The 19,191-nt window shown below is 41.6% G+C and overlaps 1 protein-coding gene across 2 annotated transcripts in view; it reads right to left on the bottom strand.

The window, feature by feature from the left end:
• The window catches only part of aff2 (AF4/FMR2 family, member 2), a 197,982-nt gene that overhangs the window by 10,639 nt on the left and 168,152 nt on the right, over positions 1 to 19,191 (bottom strand). For both annotated transcript variants that reach the window (XM_044127371.1, XM_044127373.1), the window contains exons 12-24: positions 18,762 to 18,867; positions 18,522 to 18,672; positions 18,219 to 18,434; positions 16,021 to 16,213; positions 12,749 to 13,669; positions 12,542 to 12,657; positions 8,398 to 8,632; positions 8,051 to 8,184; positions 6,040 to 6,103; positions 5,411 to 5,547; positions 4,048 to 4,119; positions 1,936 to 2,029; positions 58 to 110 (exon numbers count right to left, since the gene is read on the bottom strand). In XM_044127371.1, the coding sequence (XP_043983306.1) occupies positions 58 to 110; positions 1,936 to 2,029; positions 4,048 to 4,119; positions 5,411 to 5,547; positions 6,040 to 6,103; positions 8,051 to 8,184; positions 8,398 to 8,632; positions 12,542 to 12,657; positions 12,749 to 13,669; positions 16,021 to 16,213; positions 18,219 to 18,434; positions 18,522 to 18,672; positions 18,762 to 18,867 (2,492 nt within the window). The remainder of the gene's footprint in view (positions 1 to 57; positions 111 to 1,935; positions 2,030 to 4,047; positions 4,120 to 5,410; positions 5,548 to 6,039; positions 6,104 to 8,050; positions 8,185 to 8,397; positions 8,633 to 12,541; positions 12,658 to 12,748; positions 13,670 to 16,020; positions 16,214 to 18,218; positions 18,435 to 18,521; positions 18,673 to 18,761; positions 18,868 to 19,191) is intronic.

Genomic DNA, 19,191 nt, shown 5'->3' with positions numbered 1-19,191 from the left:
CTGAATTAGAAATTCTCAATTATGGAGGTGAACCGGAGTGGGGCGGAGGTTACTCACTTTCCGTTGCTCCTCCACGGAGACGGGGCCTGATGGGAACTCTTCGCCGAATTCTGGATGACAAAAAAAACAAAAAAACAAAACAAAACAGAGACAATTTTATTATTGGAGGTTGTTTACAGTAGTAGTGGAAAAAACTCAAGTTGGACTCTTAAAAACGAAACAAAGACAAACAGCTGGTTCACCCAGAGACAGTAGCTGCACTTCCATCCAACATCAAAGTATGCAGGTTGGAATTACAAAACAAAAAAAGCTTTATGGAAACACAAAAACATGGCTTTTTTTGTAAAAAAGAGTTTTTCTTTTTCTGATAAAGTTTGTTTGAGGATCAACTTTTAAAGACAACACAAGATCTTACCAAGTAGTTTTGGTTTCATTTCCATTGAAAATATCTCAGCTCACTTGAAATAAAACAAAACTAACTGATAACTAACTTTTCTGCAAGCTAAATAAGTTTGTTTTAAGTCAATAATTCCTTAATATTTATGAGAAAGTGCAAGTTCCAGTACCAGATTATTTTGTTTATAACATGGGAAAAATGTATGGTTATAAATAAAACAATGTGTCAATAGAACTAATACTTTTCAACCAATATCAATTAATTATTTACTTACAATAAGCTCCTATGTCTTGCTGAAAATTTGCTTCTAAGTTAGTTTGGTCTTATTTGAAAAGCACCAAGAGATTTATATTAAAGTTTGATCCAGAATGCTGCTGCTTGTATTCTAACTAAAACCAGGAAGATAGAGCACATAACACCGGTTTTAAAGTCCCTCCACTGGCTGCCTGTAGCTCAAACAATAGACTTTAAAATACTGTTGTTAGTTTATAAATCACTGAATGGTTTAGCACCACAATACATTAAAGATCTGCTGCTGTTGTATCAACCTTCCAGAACCTCTCAGGTTCTGGTTCTACTCTGCATCCCCAGAACCAAAACCAAACGAGGAGAAGCAGCATTCAGCATCTATGCACCACAAATCTGGAACAAACTTCCAGAAAACTGTAAAACAGCTGAAACACTGACTTCCTTTAAATCTCAACTAAAAACCCACTTGTTTAGAATTGTATTTGAAACGTAATCAATTACGAATTTATTGACGGAATCTGACTTGGTGTTGTGTTTTGATTGTTGATTCTATGTTGCATTGTGTTTGATTTGGTGTAAAGCACTTTGAAATGCCTTGCTGCTGAAATGTGCTATACAAATAAAGTTTGATTTGATATTAGAAATTAGACCAAGAATTGGTAAGATTGTGTTTTTTGCAGTGGAATTCCTAAACATCAACCATAAAAACAGAAGTTCTTCCCAGTTTCAAAATATTAAATATTCTGTAATCAGAATGTGTTTGGAAACCATTGATATTCTGTATTTCAGCTCTCATTTCCTGACGTCCTGGAACACGAGGCTGCAACGTCTGAGAGCCATTAGCCGGCTAGACGAGTTACAGATCTGCTCCGTTGTTGTGCAGAGTGAAGCGCTCTGCCTGTCAACACGTCGCCGTACGTAAGCCGAGCGGCCCGTCAGTCCCTTCCCAGAAACCCAATCCCATCAGTGTGAAACGCAGAGCTGTGTTAATGACATCCTCAGTAATTAATTCAACTAGACGCAATTAATCAAAACAAGCACATTAAACCGCAACAATCCACTGCCGTGATGGATGGAGCTAATTAATGCGTTAATATTAAAAAGAAAAAGGAAGGGAATTTCACAACGGCATGCAAAATTAATGCACAGGCAGCGTGGAAATGGATCCGAGACGCGTGTGTGTGTGTGAGTGAGTGCGGTCGGCTTCACACAGTCTGTCACGGAGGCAGACGATGAGAGACGGGGAAGGAAATCAACTCTGTGTCCAATTGTGTGTGTTGAGTTGTTACCTTGAAGTACTCCATGAGCGAGCGCGAGTACTTGACAGCGTGGTCTTTCTTCAGATGGAACATCCTCAGATACAGCAGAGACAGACAGCGGTTGCTATGGGAACACAGACGTTGGGAGGCGGATGAGTCGTTCAAACTTTCTGCTTGGTGATAGTTAGTTAGTTTAAGCCTGGACAATCATTTAAAGATGTGTAAACGTACGATTAACTCGACCGACATTTAGTCTTTGTTACTTGTAAGTTTTGTTCTGTCTTATTGGAAGTGAACCAAGAAATTTGCACTAGAAAACACACACAAAAACCCCCAAATAAACTAAATAACATTCTGTGTTTTTAGTTGCTTTTAACAGACTCATCAGTCTGAAGTTCAGAAGGTCTGGGAACTTTAATTAGAAACTCACAGCTTGTCACCGTTTCCCTACTGCATTATGTGACGTGACACAGAGGTTTATTTCTCATAGCAAACCGAGAAACCTTGGGGTCAAACAGTCAACAAACTACAACCATTAGATCCTGCTGCTTGGTTTTTCTTCTACAATCACAAATACAAGGCACTGGGGAATTATTTCACTTTCTTCATTATAAGGAAATAAAACATATTATATAGATAAAATAAAATCTAAAACCTACACTTTATTGTGATTAAAATCTAGGTTTCATTGTGACAAACTAATATTTTCAAACCTCCAAAACCGACTGACTAGTTTGATTGTTGCTTTTCCTGATGTGTGATTTTCTTCCTCTATTTGGTTCAATGAATGTCTAAATAATTAAACGTTTCTGTTTAGAGGTGCCATTTCACTACTTCTGTGTAAGAAACCTGTTTTAAAAAGGGTAATCTTGACTTAGAGCTGTACTGATGTTAACACGTCTCATATATGCAGTTAGAGCGTCACAGACCTCTGCACCTTTTTAGCACTTTTTTTTGTTTAAAAAGTGCAGAGGTTGTTTTAGCAAAAACTTTTGCTAAAGAAAAACCTTTAATTGTCACTTTATTACAATAAATACAACAACACATCAAGATAAAACTTTTAGTTTTTGGCTGACCAGGGCGATTGCCGAGTCAAATTAAAGCCACAATAACAGCACATTAGTTACCATAATGGTTTTTGTAACTTTTATATATGCACATGTGTTTTTATGATATTTTTGTTACACTGTTTGATTTGTAAAGTGGCTCTCATAACACTGCATGTTTCCAGCTGGTTTCCTGACTATTACTGGTACTGTTCACTTTGGTCAGATAATTCATCTTAGCAATTAACACTTCTTTGTAAAACCAAAACTGGCTGATTCATGTAAAAGCAGCTCCCGCCTGCTGCCAAGTACAGTGGAGAACATGTGATGCTGTGGGATCGTTTCTCTTCTTGTGGCAAAATAAAAACCGCAGACGGCAGAGGAAACCGACGGGTTATCATTGGGTGTTTCAGCAGGATAATGATTCTAAAACGTGTGATCTGATCGATATCTACATGGCTCACACGACATAAAATTAACTTTACTACAAGGTTAACTCAGAGCTAAGACCTAAATCCTGTAAAAAACATCTTAAGTCAGGATAAAAGGAGACCTTTGACCCCGTGGTGTTCTCTTGGCAAGAAGAGGTTAAAGCATCAAAGGTAAGGGTAAAAAAAACAGATAATTTTGTGATAAAAACACTCATTTCTGAATAAATTGCAGAAATTAAGCAAGAGATTATTCTGGTGCTATAAGAGAAAAATAAGTCTATAAGTTACAGAGTCCCAAAAGTGCAGAGTGAGCAGTATTAATAGAATAAGAGCTTCTGTAATAGATCTTTAAATACTTTTGTATCAGTAAGAACCTTGGGGTTCACCAAAGACAACTCTTTTTTTTTTTTTTGGGTCATTAAAGGTTGTTATACATGGGGAATTTAAACCAGGTCATGTTTCCAAATGTGCTACAGACGGACACTGGGTGAGTTTTCTCTCTCCTCACTACAAAAACTGTGACCACTAGATGGCGGTAAACATCATCTACATATGAACCTGAAACATGTTGAATTTACTTAAACAGGCACTTATGATATATGTTCATATATGATGTGTGCTGGTTTGAAAAGTGGTAAAAACAGACTTGAAGAGGAGGATCGTACCACAGAACAGCTAGTCTCTTCTCCAAGACGGTGGCCGAATGGCTGGTGAAGTTCTTCAACCTCATGGCGTACCTGCAGGAAAGAGAAGCTCGTCACTCCTCTGGCGTTTACCGATTCACTTCAGGAAAGTGCAGACGCACAAAACTGAGAATAAAAGAGTTTTTCCAGAATCATTTGTAGCAAACCATCAAGCTAAAACACGACTTTTCTTCTGAAAAGGACATCTAAGAAGTCACTTCTGTGCTCTTTATTGATCTGTGAAGACAAATTCTCATAATTTCCACAATCATCCTCTTTACAGAGCAGCCAGAGATGAAGCCACCAATCTGCTCCTGCCAGTGACTCTGTGTCTTGCTCGAGGACACTTCAGCGCGACAGATGAGTGCAGATCAGCGGATCTTGAACCCCAGCTCTCAAGCTAAATGGCCGTCTCCCTCTTCACGGCCCCGCACCTCTCAGACCGCGCCACTCATTTATTATTCGCCGTTTGCTCCGTTTGAATTCGCCGGCTTCGCAGGCTGGCAGCACCAAAAAGGACCGAACCCTGAGATCTGGCTAATTTTCACAGATTAGCCACCTTGTAGGTGTGTGAAGGGCTGGAAGACAACAAAAAGGACTCGGAGCTGAAGAGTCCAGCTGGTTGCATGAAGGCCTGCATGCTAAATTAGTGCTCATTAAAAAGGCATTGCTTTAATTTGCCAGTTGTGGTGGAATGGATGCAAATTTACACAGCCACAGGACTTTATGAGAGCCATTTCATCAGGTAGGAAAGGATCACATGTTGCTATAAATTATGTGTATTCATTTTGCAGTACAAAACAATACATCTGATTCTAACTGTACCACTGGACACTCCAGCATTTTATTTCCTGCTTATTGCACTAGAAACTACAAACAATGTCCAAATGTTTCAGGTAAACAGATGAGTTATTGTAAATCGGCCCAGATTTCCTTAACTTTGGGAAATGAGCCGTTGTATGTTGCTAAGTTAGCAATAATTACCCCAGTGTTACCATCTTAGCGACGTTGTCGTTAAATTTGGCAACTTTTCAGACAAAACATTCGGTATCAGTCAAACTCAGAATCAGCAGGTCAGGTATTTTTAAAGGTCGGTGAACTAGTTATTATAGACAAATAAACCATAAAACAAAGTGAATCCCAATAAAAGTGATGGAGTATAAAGAGTGGGCAGTAAAAGTTCATCCAACTGGCCAAAAATAAAATCCCTTTAACTCCTGGACACAAAGAGGCATTTGTGATTGCAGTTTTTCAAATGTTGACGTTGCTGTGAATGTTGTGCAGTTCTAGTAAAGGTCAAACGTTTCCTGACTCCCGTTGGCTTCTTTCTGTCGTTGAGCCGTACCTGATGAGCTCCACCGTCTCTGAGTACATGGTGTACGGCGATTTGGCCTCCAGCGGATCTCGCTCCATGGCGTTCCCGCACTCTATGAAGGAGAGGGCGCCGTCTGCGTAGTTCACCGCTTTCCCAAATTTGTCCGTCTGCGGAGCACGGAGGAGGAAGGTGACAGAGATGAAATGCCGGAGAAGACAGAAGAGGCAAGAGTCGGAATGAGCGACGTCTCGGCAGCGCCGCGGCCTTCCCTTTGAATAATCTCCCACTAAGATGCAAATTCGCCGATAAATCTGAGGAAACGATGCGTACACGTAGCATAAATAACAAGTTCAATAAATCTGACTTCATTGTTTGGGGAGGATCCGATAATTCTTTTGATATTGTTTAATCCTGCAGACATCATCACTCTTTGAGCACAAACCATCCTTGGAGACAAACGCTCTAATAAATAACACAAATTATAGTGTGCAGGCCTCGATGCTAAATAGATTTGCATTGTGCAGAGACTGAAAGCCTGTATATGATTACAGTATACTAAACACTGTGTACTTTAAAACCCATCTAACACTGTCAGAGCCTGATTGTGGATCATTCCCTGATTGATTTTCAGCAAAGCATGGAGCCGTTCAACTTCTTACCAAAGCGTCGGCCTTGTGCTTCAGCCTCTTTGCTTCCTGCATGTAGTACTCTGCACTGTGGACTCTGGAAAACAACAAAAAAAAGAACACAACTCGTGTCTGTACAGACCAGTATCCAAACAGCAAGGCTGGACTCCTCTAGAATGACGGAGTGATTTATGTAACCACCGGCTCCACAGAAAGCCTGCTTGTGTTCACACACCTCAGGCTCGGCGTAACCTTGGAACGACAGCAAAACACGCTTTATGAATAACGCAGAGGCAAGAAAATAAGTACGGAGATGTACCGTCTGTCCCGATTTGAACAGAACTGGACTAGCGTTGATGTAGTTAACGCTGCGACATGATTGTCAACAGGCCACATTCTGGCTCTCACAACCCAGGGTGAAGGATGAATGAGGCTCTTGTTTTGTCAAACTAGCAGAGGAGTACCATACTGTATACTGTCACTTTCCTGAAATGGTGATCTAAACTATTTTTTTACCAAAAGTGATGTTGACAAAAGCATCACATCCTTTTTATTGCAAAAACTGATTTAGGCAAAGAAAAAAAACAACCAACCTTTTGGCAAAAAAAGGCTTAATGTGACGATATTTTGGTTTTGATCCAATACCAGTATTGATACTTTTTATTATTCAAGTTTGATACATCAAACTTTTAACATTTAGGTGTTTTTCCTTTGAATTATATTGTTAAAACTTTAGAAAAAATTTTGAACCATGACCTTGAAATACTTTAATAAAATCTTAAGATAAACAGAAACAACAGGACAGGAAAACAAGTTTGTGTGCATTTTTTCCAAAATAAACAAAACGCAAAAAATTATGTTGATGAAAGAAAATCAAAAATGAAATCTTTGTGGTAGAACACATCACAAACAAAAATAAAAATTTCATAATGGAATCTGAAACTAAAGTATTCAATTTACCACATTAGTATCGATCGATACTGGTATCGACTTGGTATCGATATTTTAGGTTTCAGACATCGGGTCACACCACAGCTTAGGATGATGGTTGATCATCTCCAAAGCGCCACTTGCAGCCCCAGGCCACAGGTTGAAGACCCCTGGGCTACAGTGAGACTTGACAATGGAAAATGTGTCTTTATTTAATAGTGGAGACGGTTTAAGAGAGGGGTGTCAAACTCCAGTCCTTGAGGGCCGCAGTCCTGCAACTTCTAGATGTGCCTCTACTGCACCACCTGAATAGAATAATTAAGTCATTAAGGCTCTGGAGAACTGATCTACACAAGGTGGAGGTAATTAAGATATCTCATTCCAGTGTTTTGTACCAGAGGCACATCTAAAAGTTGCAGGACAGCGACCCTTGAGGACTGGAGTTTGAGAGCCCTGCTTTAAGATGTGTTGGATTGAAGGACACACCCTTTATTTTTCGTTCTAATACTCTGAGGTCTTCACAGAACAACTGGTTTTATCTTGTACACCAGTAGGCCACACTTAGCAGCCAGGGTAAATCTGAGAGCGACTTGTTGCTCTCAGATTTATTTAGGGGGATCAATGTTCAAGGGTCTGAAACGTGCTGCTTTTTGTTTGTTTTATAAAATTCCAATAAATTAAATTGCAGTTTGTGGTTTTAAAGTGACATAATGAAAAAAAAACATCCAAGAGCCACACTGAAAAAAAAAAAAAAAAAAAAAAAAATATCTTGCCAAGTATTTTTGTTCTAGTTTCCAATGTTACAAATCAAATAATTTATTATCAATATTACTGAATTATTGACTTAAGCTCCTATATCTCGATGAAAAGTTACTTGTAGGTTTAGTCTTATTTTAAGTGTCCCAAGATGTTGGAAACACGACCAGAAATACTCAAATGTAGAATTTTTGCAGCTGCTTTAGTAAGGTTCTGCTCATGGAAAACCTGCTTCCTTCTGTCTAGCAGACAGTGTTCCGCTCTGCCTCAGTTTTCCAGATGAAACTGTCTTCACAGGAGAGCAGCTAATGCGCTAGCATGTTGCTGAACTCTCATATTTGCGTGAGCGTCTACTTACGTGTCGGTGAACGACAGTCTCGGCCTTCGCGGTTCGGACTGGTCCATCATCGCCTCGGACCACACCTCCGCGTCAGAGTGGCCGTTGGCATGGTAACCATCTCCGCCAGGTTTATCGCAGTGGGACTCCATGTCCTGAGGTGGAGAGGCCATTGATATTCATAGTTTCGGCAATAAAAATCTGCATGACGAGTAGCTGGCCACTTAAACGCTACCGTTGTCCTTCCACTTAGTTTTAACCACATTACTGCTCTCTGAGGGTTCCCTTAAACTTACAGGTTCTGCATTACCAGGATGTGAATAAATACAGGCCACTTCATGTTCGCCCACATACAGGGGAACACTTACCCCGCCATTTCTAGCGTGCGCCGTCGCCTTCCCTTCGCCCCGTCGGTGTCTGTGCGACGAGGCGGCGGCAGAGGACGCCGAGCAGGGCAGCATCCCCACCGCACCGGCCTCCTCGGCGAGGGAGGGGCCGCCGTCGCAGGCCCGCTTGCGGGGGGGCTCATCGGACAGCGGCGACAGCAGCGGGGGCAGCAGCTTGTCGTCACGCCGCCGGGTCTGTTTCCTGTTCAGAGAGCCGCTGAACGGCAACAACAAAGACGACAAAGATTAATTTATACGTTTTTATTACTGGTTCACTTGTGTTTACATATAAAAAAAAAACAAATAAACAACAACAACAAAAAAAAAAACAGTTTTATGAGTGTAAAAAACTTTACACCCCAAATCCATTTCAAGCCAAGAGTGAGAAACTGAATGCATCCTGTGATTGTGAAGTTTAGCACAGCTAGCATAGCACAAAACTACAAAGTTTTTGACAAGAAACAGACTGAAGGTACTGAGAAGACATGAGATAGAAATTATGCTAAAATAATGTAGCAATTATTGAATAGTGAGAAAAAAAACCCATTCTAAAAGTCGATGTTTCTTTATTTTGGCTTTGCCTGTGGGTTTGTAAAGGCGGTGTACAGCAGGAAACCAACGCTGTTTGGGGGAACATAGCGTGGAACAACAGCAGCTTAAACAAACCCAGAGTGGAAAAACTCCTGGAGGATCTTAAAACAACCAGACAGAACTTCTCTCATCATCAGTCTGACTTCTCCTCACTGGACCAATCGAAGGCATCCAGAGATTTAAATATCACATTTGGAAAACCATTTTACGGCTTCTAACACTGTACTTTTCCTCCCCTTGCTGCACATTCGTGATTATTCCCTCGGCCGCCTCGTTGGAGCTCCGGTGACTCATATTGTTTGCAACACAAGTGATAATATTTTTATGTTTTTCCTCTCCCTGGAAACTCTGGGGGGTTTGATGCAGCTAGAAAGTTGCTGAGCTCACAGAACAGGGCCCCAGGCACCAGCATTAGAGATGATATACAAAATAAGGCAGACAAAGACTAATTACTTGCAGTAGAGAGAGAGAAAGAGAGAGAATGTGTGTGTGTGTATGTCTTCGTGCCTGCATGCAGCATAACTGATGTGTGTTTTGGATATACTAATTTGCATGCGTAAGGTGTTAAGTTTTCTCCTCCCTAACAGGATATTTTTTTCTCTCTGTATATCTTGTTGAGTTATATACTCACAGTAATATATGGCTTTATGATCAACTAGCTCTTTTATTGCTCTTTTGTTCCCAACACTGAGACAAATCTAATGCGAAAAGAGATAAAGCTGCTTCATTTTTATATATGGGCGAGTGAGGGGAGCTTCTAACCAACTCTGCCTTAAGTGAGAACATAATTCTGCCCCAGGTTATATAATTAACTGTAACTAGTCAGTTCAGTTTTATTCACCACACCCAGGCTGATTATTTTAAGACTTAAACATGTAGAAACTGCTTTATCTGGACCTGTCTGACAACCTGAAGTAGGCATAGAGAAGCTTCCTAGGAGAGGCCAACCCACTGAAAGCTACCAGGAGGGCTGGGCAAGATGGACGTAAAACTTTAGCACAATATTTTGTGGTACTATTGTGACAAAGCTAAAGATCATTGTAAAAAGAAACATCAATATAATTTTTTTAGACAACTATATGGTTGATAAAACAATTATAGTGCCACAAATATGAATATTGTTCTAGAAAAATATTCCTATTTTCAATAAGCTGCAGGATGAAACTTGCTCAAAAAGAGTGTGGTTTATATCACTAGCTGATGCTACATGGTTAGCATTGAGATGCTATCTTAGGTTTGAATAACTTTGGTAAAAGGCTAACTCCTTTTAGCACAAATTGAACACATCAGCAGTGTTTTCCAGAGTCTCATCAGATTATTTCTTAAAATGTATCCCCTAATGGGCCAAGAGAAGCAGCCTTGTTGTCCATCGTTGTTTGTGGACGTCTGTACGTCAGATTTACGGGCGTACCAGAAATGTGCAAATACAAAGGTTCCACTAGGAACTTTTGCATGTAAAAAACCCCCCAAACAAATAGACCAACAAGCAATTAATCACGTAAAAATTTTTAAAAACGTTAAAATGTTTACAACTATTAAACTGAACTGCTCCGTGCATTCACCTTTCCTGACTCGGAAAGGTGATAATCTGAACCATTTAGGTGAGATCACGAGGGGGAAAACATGTTGCACTTTTAATTTCTTCACATTTCATCTTCAGTTGTAAAACCGCACTGCAATGTTTTCCTGAGGTGGATCTGAATCCTTCCTGAGCATCAGAGCGGTCAGTCCAGCCAGGGAAACACCTGCCAAACGTCGCAGGAAGCTGCTGACTGAGCCTGATGATCTCATCGCCCTGTTCGCAGCTTCCCACCGAAAAGCCTCCCGGATGATAAACAGAGGGAGGTGACAATCACACAGAGTCACAGGTTCAACCCCCGGTCACCCCGTCCTCCTCTCCCGCGCCTCTTTAAGCCCCAGATGCTATAAAAATATTTCCTCTGTAGCTGTCACACAGGAGCTTATTTACAGCGACAGGCGGCCTAGTCTGTTTTTAAATAATTCACACGGAGCGCTGAAATTCACGCTTTGTCATTCCTGTGTCACATTGTGAATGAAAGTCGCCTCGTGTGGCAGCTTCATTGGTGCAGCGAGAAATATGAAGCGCTGCCAAAACGACCCGCTCAGCATTAAAGTCATCGGATAACCTCTCTGCCTCACTCCCCTGGGGATGGCTTGCTCAGTACGGGGAACAGACCGAGAGCGCTGTCTTCCAGTTCACACAGATCGCTAACACACCACAGATGACACCTATGACAGAAGGTGTCATCTGTGGTGAAGCCTCTTTACACCACAGGAGCAGTTAAAACAAGGAGCCGAGGACCTGATCTCAGAATGAGGGAACCCAGGCGGCCGGGGTTCAAGTACAGTGAGAAACTTGGGTTATTTTTTTTGTTTTCTGAAGGGGAGTAAAAGTGAAGCCCGAAAACAAAGAACAAAAAACAAAAAAAAAACGCTGAATGTTGTTTATTCTCATACAACTGAACGTGGCAAAGGGCTTTTAAAAAACTGTAAGAAGCTGATTGGAGAAGTACTGGTTTAATGGAACAGAGATTAGAGATGCACAGATATGGACATTTGGGCTGATGTTGATATCTGATGTTTAGACCTGCAACATGTGATAAATCAATTAATCACATGATAAATTAACGTGACCTCAATAATTTTGATTTACATGATTTATTGTTTTTTTTCTTTGTCCTCTCTACCAACTAACTAACTGGTTGTTAAAAGTCTTCAGTCTGGTGTTTTGGAGACGACATAATACTCTGGTTTGATATTTAAATGTGTTAAATGTTCATTACAATTTAAAGTTTATTCATCTTTGAGAATGTGTTCTTGCCATTTCCATTGTATTACTTGAAAATGGTCTCAAAATAACGATATTATAACGATATTATTGTAATAACTTCTGAGACAATTTATCATCCCGTCAGATTTGTCATCATGACTGACCTACCAATGTTATCATTTCTGTTATGACTGCTAACCGATAATTACCTACATCATATATATTCTATACACTGGATACGTTTCCCTGCCCAACGACCACACCATTGATATTACTTCTCTGCTTCATTTAAACACCAACAATCTGCTGCTAACTTACCGTCATGGTGACCAAACAAAAACCACATGACCAGAAACAAACAGGAACAAGATGGAAACAAACATTGCTTGTTAATATCGACTCAGTTTGACTCATCAGACCAATATGTTAAAGAAAGAGGCCAATATTGTTAATGTCGATGTATCGACCCCATGTAGTATAGTTTAGATTAGCAGACTTTATTTGACCACTGCCTGTTTGTGTCTGAATTTGCCTTTATCTACTTAAGTTAGACTAAAATTTACCACAATCTTTTTTTTTAATAAAAGTCATAGTTGTTGTAGTTAATATGAGCATCTCTTAACTTTTAGCACTTTTATTCATCACACCGTCATGCTGAGGACCAGCAGCAGTTCACAGGGGCTCCTAACTGATTGATTGATTGATTGATTGATTGATGTCTGCTGTTCCCACATCAGAACTTACTCTGCAGAGCTGCTCTTGTGGTTGTGTATTGGAGAGATGCATGGTGGGAGGAGCAGGCAGTCTTTGTCCAGGCGCAGCTTCTTATTACACTTGACCGATGATTCTCCGTGGTCCAACTGGGAACAGAGGAGAGGGACGGTGGGTTAGCTGAGAAACGACTGAACGGTTTGGGGATTAACATGGCCGTAGTTTAATCCATGTCGGCACCTTGTGTTTCCTCTTGCTCTTGCTGGTGTGTTTTTCTGTGGGAGCCACCATGTTTGCGGCCGCCAGCCTTCTGTGTTTACCTCCGCTCTCCAGTCTCTCCATCCGCCCAGCCAGCCTGGGATTACCCTGCTCCTGCCCAGGGGGGTTATCCAGTACCCCCATACCCTGACTAATCTTCTCTCGGTCCCTCGCCACAGTCCTCTCCCTTTCCCCAAATCCAAACCTCTCCCTGTCCTCTCTGTCAGTCTGCCTCCCTCTCTCTCCTTGCCTTTCTTTGTCTTTCACTAAACGCTCGTTTTCTTCTTCTTGTCTCTCCCCTTTCGTGAGCTTCTGCCTTTCCCTGTCCCTCCCCGCGTTCCCTTCCCGTTCTACCACTCCGATCCTGGCTCTTTCCCCCGCCGTCTGCCCCGGCACCCTGCTGAGGAAGCTCAAGTCGATTTTCACCCACAAACTCTGAACCTCGTGATATTCCCTCAGAGGGGACAGAGCCACATCGTGTCCCACGTTTGACGGCGGTGATGCGGGCTCCGCATCCTTCCCCGGCCCTCCGGGATCTGGAACCGAGTTCCCAAAGGAAGCACCTATGTTGCCGATGCTCAGCAGGTTGCCGTTGCCGACACCGCCGCTGCCGACTACGCCGACGCCGTCTTTGACTCGGAGTCCAGTTCCGGCGAACGTGCCCAGACTTCCCGCCCCTGCGGCAGAGCCAAGGCACGGGAGCAGAGGCGCGTGGTTGTGAGCGTTGGCCAGCATCTGGGCGCTGACGGCTGAGCGCGTCGTCTGGGCTGGAAGAGACGGGATCTTGGTGGCTTCCTCGCCGTCCGACTGGCATTCCGACGAGGAGGAGGAGGAATCCGTTTCGATGAATTCCCTGGACTTCGGTGTGATTTTGGTGCTGGGACCTCTGTGTTTCCTCTTATCCTGTTATATGGATCAACGGCAAAAACAAAACAAAACAAAGAAGCAGAGGAACGTTTGGTCAGTCATATGAAATCCCACACAGTTTCACTCATTTCCCTCAGAGCAGGCATGTCAAACTCATTTCATTTTGGGTCACATCAAGATCGGGAATGTTCTCAAAGGGACGGCTGTGCCAGAATTTATTGATAAAACTCATTAAACTGCTAAAATATTAATAAACAGCTGTCTCTGCATTCAATAAGTACTTCTTAAAGGGGCAGTATCATGTAAAAATCAACGTTTTTGAGCTTTCCATCATGTTATCATTTTATTCTCTCTTCAAAAATATTCCTGGATTCTTTAGTGCATGTTTGAGAAATCCTTTAATCTCCATGGCAACCACTCAGCTGTGAAAAACACCTAGCTGGACCGAGCTCTGCCTTCGAGGACGAAGCTCCTTGAAGCAGGAGCTTTGTGTTAACAGGAGTTTTCAAAGAGTCAGAGACCCAATTTCAAGATGCTAATATACAAGTCAATGCAGCACTTTAACAACTGAAGGTAAAATAATTAAACATGCTAGAAAATGACTCAGTGCACCTCATAAACGCATAATAGTGGACCTTTAAAATTAAAAAATATTGAACATCTTCTTTTTTTTTTTGCGATTTTTTTTTTTTTTACAATAAAAAAAAAATCACTGATTTTGTGGTGCTAATTTATAAATATTTACAAGAAATTAGTGACATTTAAAAAAAATTTTTTTTTAACCCGACATATCAGAAGAAACACACTGCCACCCGCATATATGCATTAGTAAAGTTTTGGATTATATTTGCAGAAAATTTCCAATAAATTCACATCTTTACGTTAGCACGGAAAAGTGCGGTAATCAGTTAATTTTGCACGAGAAACCGATAGCAGTCATTGGGAAGTTTACAGATTAAAATGCTTCGATCAATACAATAATATCAGTTATCAGAAGGTTGTGTTTTATTTGTCCCTCTGGAGTCTAGAGGAACATTTAAAAATCCTGACCGAGCCTCAGTGATTTAAACAATCCCACTTATCTACCACAAACTGATGCCCTCCTAAACCCCCCAACGAAAGAGAGCTGCTGTAGACAAAACATTATAATCAGAAACAAAGTCTGTAACTGGATCACCAAACGTGATAATATCATGCAAATTATGCGGCACAAGTTGCCAGCTTGTTCTTCTAATCTGTGAAGTGAAAAGAAACAAGCTTTGGCTGTGTGACTCTGGATGTCACCAGCGTTCAGCGCGCACGTGTCACACAGCCGAGCGGACGGCCGTCTGTTTGGCACATGCAAATTAAAAGATGCGCCTAATGTTTCTTATCTACCAGTTCCTTCATAGATGAGTTTGCTTCTGTCTAGAAGGAAAGCTGGTTTATGAATCCTCGCTGCTTCGACTTGAGATTTTTGTCTCCTGTGAAAACAACAAAGCAAACACAGGCTGTACTTTTATGACAAAGATGTAAAACTTTGCTGCGTTTAATGTATTAAAAGTATACAAACTATGGATATTTTAAGGTTTTGTCACTTTACCACAAACATCTGTGTGTTTTATATCATAGACAAGTTGTAGTGAAGTGTTGCAAAAATTATTTTCTCACTGTTTGGCAGCTTCCCTGTCCCCGCTGAAGAAATTCAAATGTACATTTTATCTGTATGTAGTTGAATCTTGCATCATCATTTTAGAATTACAGTAGAAATGAAGCCTCAAAAAGTTATTTTTTTCTCAAAAAACCAACAACTTTAATCTAAAATTATTGAAGATTTAGGCGTGCATTCATTTTTCTTTATGAACACATCCAAGTTATTGAAAACAAAACTGCTGCAACGTGTCAGTGTTTAATCACCAAAAACCTCAACACTACCTGCTTTTATAGTCACCATAAAAATGCGCAGATATAATTATTGAAAATAAAGATGATGACTCATCACATGATCAGGTTTATTCACGAGATTCTTATTTAATGGAAATGTTGCTATTGCAAAATTGTTTTTGACATAACTGGAATATTGACAAAGATTTGTGCAAATTTGTCATGGAAATCCAGCTAATGACTCCTGATTTATCGTGCCAGTGCATTCTTTTTTTTTTTTTTTTTGTGACAATTCAGCAAAACTTTTTTTTTCTGTCTCTTCATCTGCATAAATCCTGGTTGAGCCACGTAGCTAAAGTTATGATCTACGGTTCTGGTTTGAAAATGCCATCTTCATGCTGGAAACCAAAAGCGTTTCCGTCAGAATGCGTGAACAATCTGCTACACATGCCGAACCCGGTGCCGAGTTTTCCAGATGTTGGAACGAGGCGGTGAGGCGTTTTGAGTGATGAGCCGACGCTGACCTGGTTCACAGTGACGGCAGGAAGAGGCGCAGCGGTCTGCTGCAGCACGGCCGGTGGAGTGGCTGAGCTGGTGGCGCTGCGAGGCTCTTTCCTCGGGGCCGTCTTCCCGCTGAGAGGCTTCCCCCGCGGCCTGGGGGGGTTCTGGTGCTCCAGGGGAGGCGGGGGCAACAGGTCCTTCTCTCTTGCCGCAGGGCTAGTTAAAGGAGACACAAACAACAGGAAGCGCGGCGCTCCGAGTTAAGATCAAGGCGCGGCGACCCCAGTTACTGATTGCTGACAAGTAGCTGAGCAAAATGTTTGCCTGGGCTAACTCCAGGGGGCGGATGGGTGTTCGAAATGGAAAACTAGATAAATAAATAAATGCAATGGGGTGAAATAATTGAAAACAGCATGTGTTTAACTGAACTAGTCGGGAGGTTTAGGATGCAAGAAAGGAGAGGAATAAGTGAGTAAGGGAGAGAGAAATGGGAAAGGAAACAGGAAAGTGGTTTTGTTCTGCTAATTAGCCTGAAATCAAGCTGAGCAACGAGTTCAAGTTGCTTCCACTAAACCCACTGTGGGAAATCACAGTCCTGAAAACCTCAGACTAAATATTAATCCACCACATTACACACACTCATCATCTGCAATCATTTCATTGGATTCTTGAGCTTTTTATAAAGCATTTGAACTGCTTTGTGATACTTATACAACTTCAGAGTTTCAAGAAGTGTGTGATGTTTTTCCCCCAAACCCACCGTGGAGCTACACTGAACAAAAGCTCTAAGTAGCCACAGCTTCCAGCTCTGGGTGAATATTTGACCCTTCTTCTAGTCAGAAATGGTAGAACTGATTAGGGTTGAATAGTTTCCTGATCTGGATTTTACTACAACCCATAAACAGGAAAAGGCCATAGCCATTCCTGAAGGTTAATGTTGGCCTGATTTATCCACTCCAAAACCAGCTTGAGAGAATCTGTGTGTTTGGAATTATTGTCTTGTTGACACACACACTTGTGTCCGAGTTTCAACCTTTTTGACTAAACTTTCTGCTTCAGATGAAAGGAAATTGATAACAGGGTTTCACCAACTCAAATTTAAGAAGTTTTTAAAAGACCATTATGAATGAGATTTAAGATTTGCACCAAGACAAAAGAAAAATCACATTTTGTATAGAGCCAAGCTTTTTTTTTTTTTTTGCCCAGAATGCACATAGCATCATACAGCAGAAGTGAGCCAGTGGCAAAGACGAACATCGTCCAGCCAGCCAGCGATCATTTACAAATAGACACATATAGAGCTAGATAGCTAGCAAAGGCAAGTTAGCAGCTAGTTAGCAATAGCCTCAGTCAAAGAACAGATAGAAGATGTCTGCGTGAGACTCAAATGAACATCTTGGCTTAGGAGAGAGGTAATCACACACGCACACACACGCCCACCCACACACACACACTTCTTTTAAATTCACCCAGGGTGTCAATCATGTAAGGATCCCCTCTTTCCTAAGCTAGTCTTCATACGTCCTTAGAGTCTTAAATTCACATATCTAAAATGTCTTAAAGTCATACAAAAATTAAATTGGCATTAAATACCTTAATCTTAAATGTTGTTGTGATTTGACCATTCAATCTTGTATATTCCATGTAGTTTATTGTTTTTGTGAAACTTTTGTCAGGCAAAAAGTTTGAGACATCTCAGATTATTTCACTTAAAATAAATACTTTTTCATTAACATTAAGGAATTATTGCCTTACAACAAGCTTCTGTTTCTTACTGAAAAGTTACTTGTGACCTAGTTTTGTCTTATTTCATGTTTACTAAGACATTTGCACCAGACCAAAAACACTTGGTAGGATTTTGTGTTTCTGCAGTGCAGCTGGGGTTAAATTTCTTTGTCCTCTGATCTTAAGTTTATTTGGTAATTTGCGTTTGATCTATTGACCAATATCAGAACAGCTTAGTCCTCGTACTCATCAAAATATTCCAGGAACCCTCCTGTTGATGATCATCATCTGTTCGTTCTTTCCTCTCTTTGGGAATTAAAAACCCTGTAAACCTTAAAAGTCTTTATTCTAACTTTGTGTTAGCTGCCTGGTTGGATTGTGTGAACTTTTTTTAGCCTCCAGCAGTGAAAATTTCCAATGTGACTCATGTTTTTGTCCGGACTCCTGCTGGTTCTGAGAGGCGTAAAGTAGCCAGCTTCATCCTCTCCTCTGTTACCTGTGCTGGTTGGTCCGGCTCCATGCCTGGTTCTGGTTCTCCTCTATGCTGCTGGACCTCTCGGCCCGGCGCGGCTGCTTCTTCCCGGTGGTGTTCCTCCTTGGGGCCGGGACCTCCTGCCCCGACAACAGGCCTGGCGACAGCCTCATCTTCGACCTCTGACCCTCCCCTGAGGCCTTCTGGCCCAGCTTGGCTTTGGCCTTCTCCCTGCCCGGGCTGAATGGAGCAGAAACAACAGTTCACCGCTACTGATGCCTTGCTGAGCGCCCGGCAACGATTCCTTTTGAAAGGAAACACACGAACCAGAAGCCGGTCCTGCTGTCCTTGTGCTCCGCTGCGGGAGCGGCGGAAACAGGTGTGCTGCCGGACCCACAGGGCTTGGTCTTGGCAGCGGTGCCCTCTCCCGGTGCTTCGTTCCCGGGAGAAAATGTCTGCGGATCCTGGTTGATGGAGCCTTAACAGATTTTCCCAGGATTAGTTGTTGTTTTGTTTTTTAAAATCAAACCAGGATGTGTTTTGAGTTTAGTTTTGCCCTCCACTAACCTGTGCCATGATGCTCCTGCTGTGCAGGGACCAGCGGTTTGGTCTGAGCCTGGACTTTGTTCAGCCAGCTGTCCAGTTGCCACTTGTTAGTGGAAGGGGGCTCTGGCTGCAAAGAGGACAAAAAAGAAACAAAACAAAAAAAAAACACAACTTCATTAATATTTCAGTAGGTGCTCTCCGCAGCTCCTGCACTTTATCAGAGCGGAATCATAACTAAATTTCCTTCGGTCATAAACAAGTGAGAAACTCGGCGCGCCTCTAAAAATAATGAAACCGTCTCCGGATGAAGAATCTTTACAGAGGAATGTAAAAGTATTGCGTTTCTTGTGGTTATTGTATCACGCCGTGCTGGAAGTTCTTTATTGCATATGTGGAAGCTGCAGCACTGCCGTCGTTTTCTCGCCCCGTGTTTCTGCGTTTCTCCCAGTGT

This window comes from Gambusia affinis, linkage group LG09 (genome assembly GCF_019740435.1).
Source record: "Gambusia affinis linkage group LG09, SWU_Gaff_1.0, whole genome shotgun sequence".
Taxonomy (NCBI): Eukaryota; Metazoa; Chordata; class Actinopteri; order Cyprinodontiformes; family Poeciliidae; genus Gambusia; species Gambusia affinis.
This window is presented reverse-complemented; position numbering and strand designations above follow the sequence as displayed.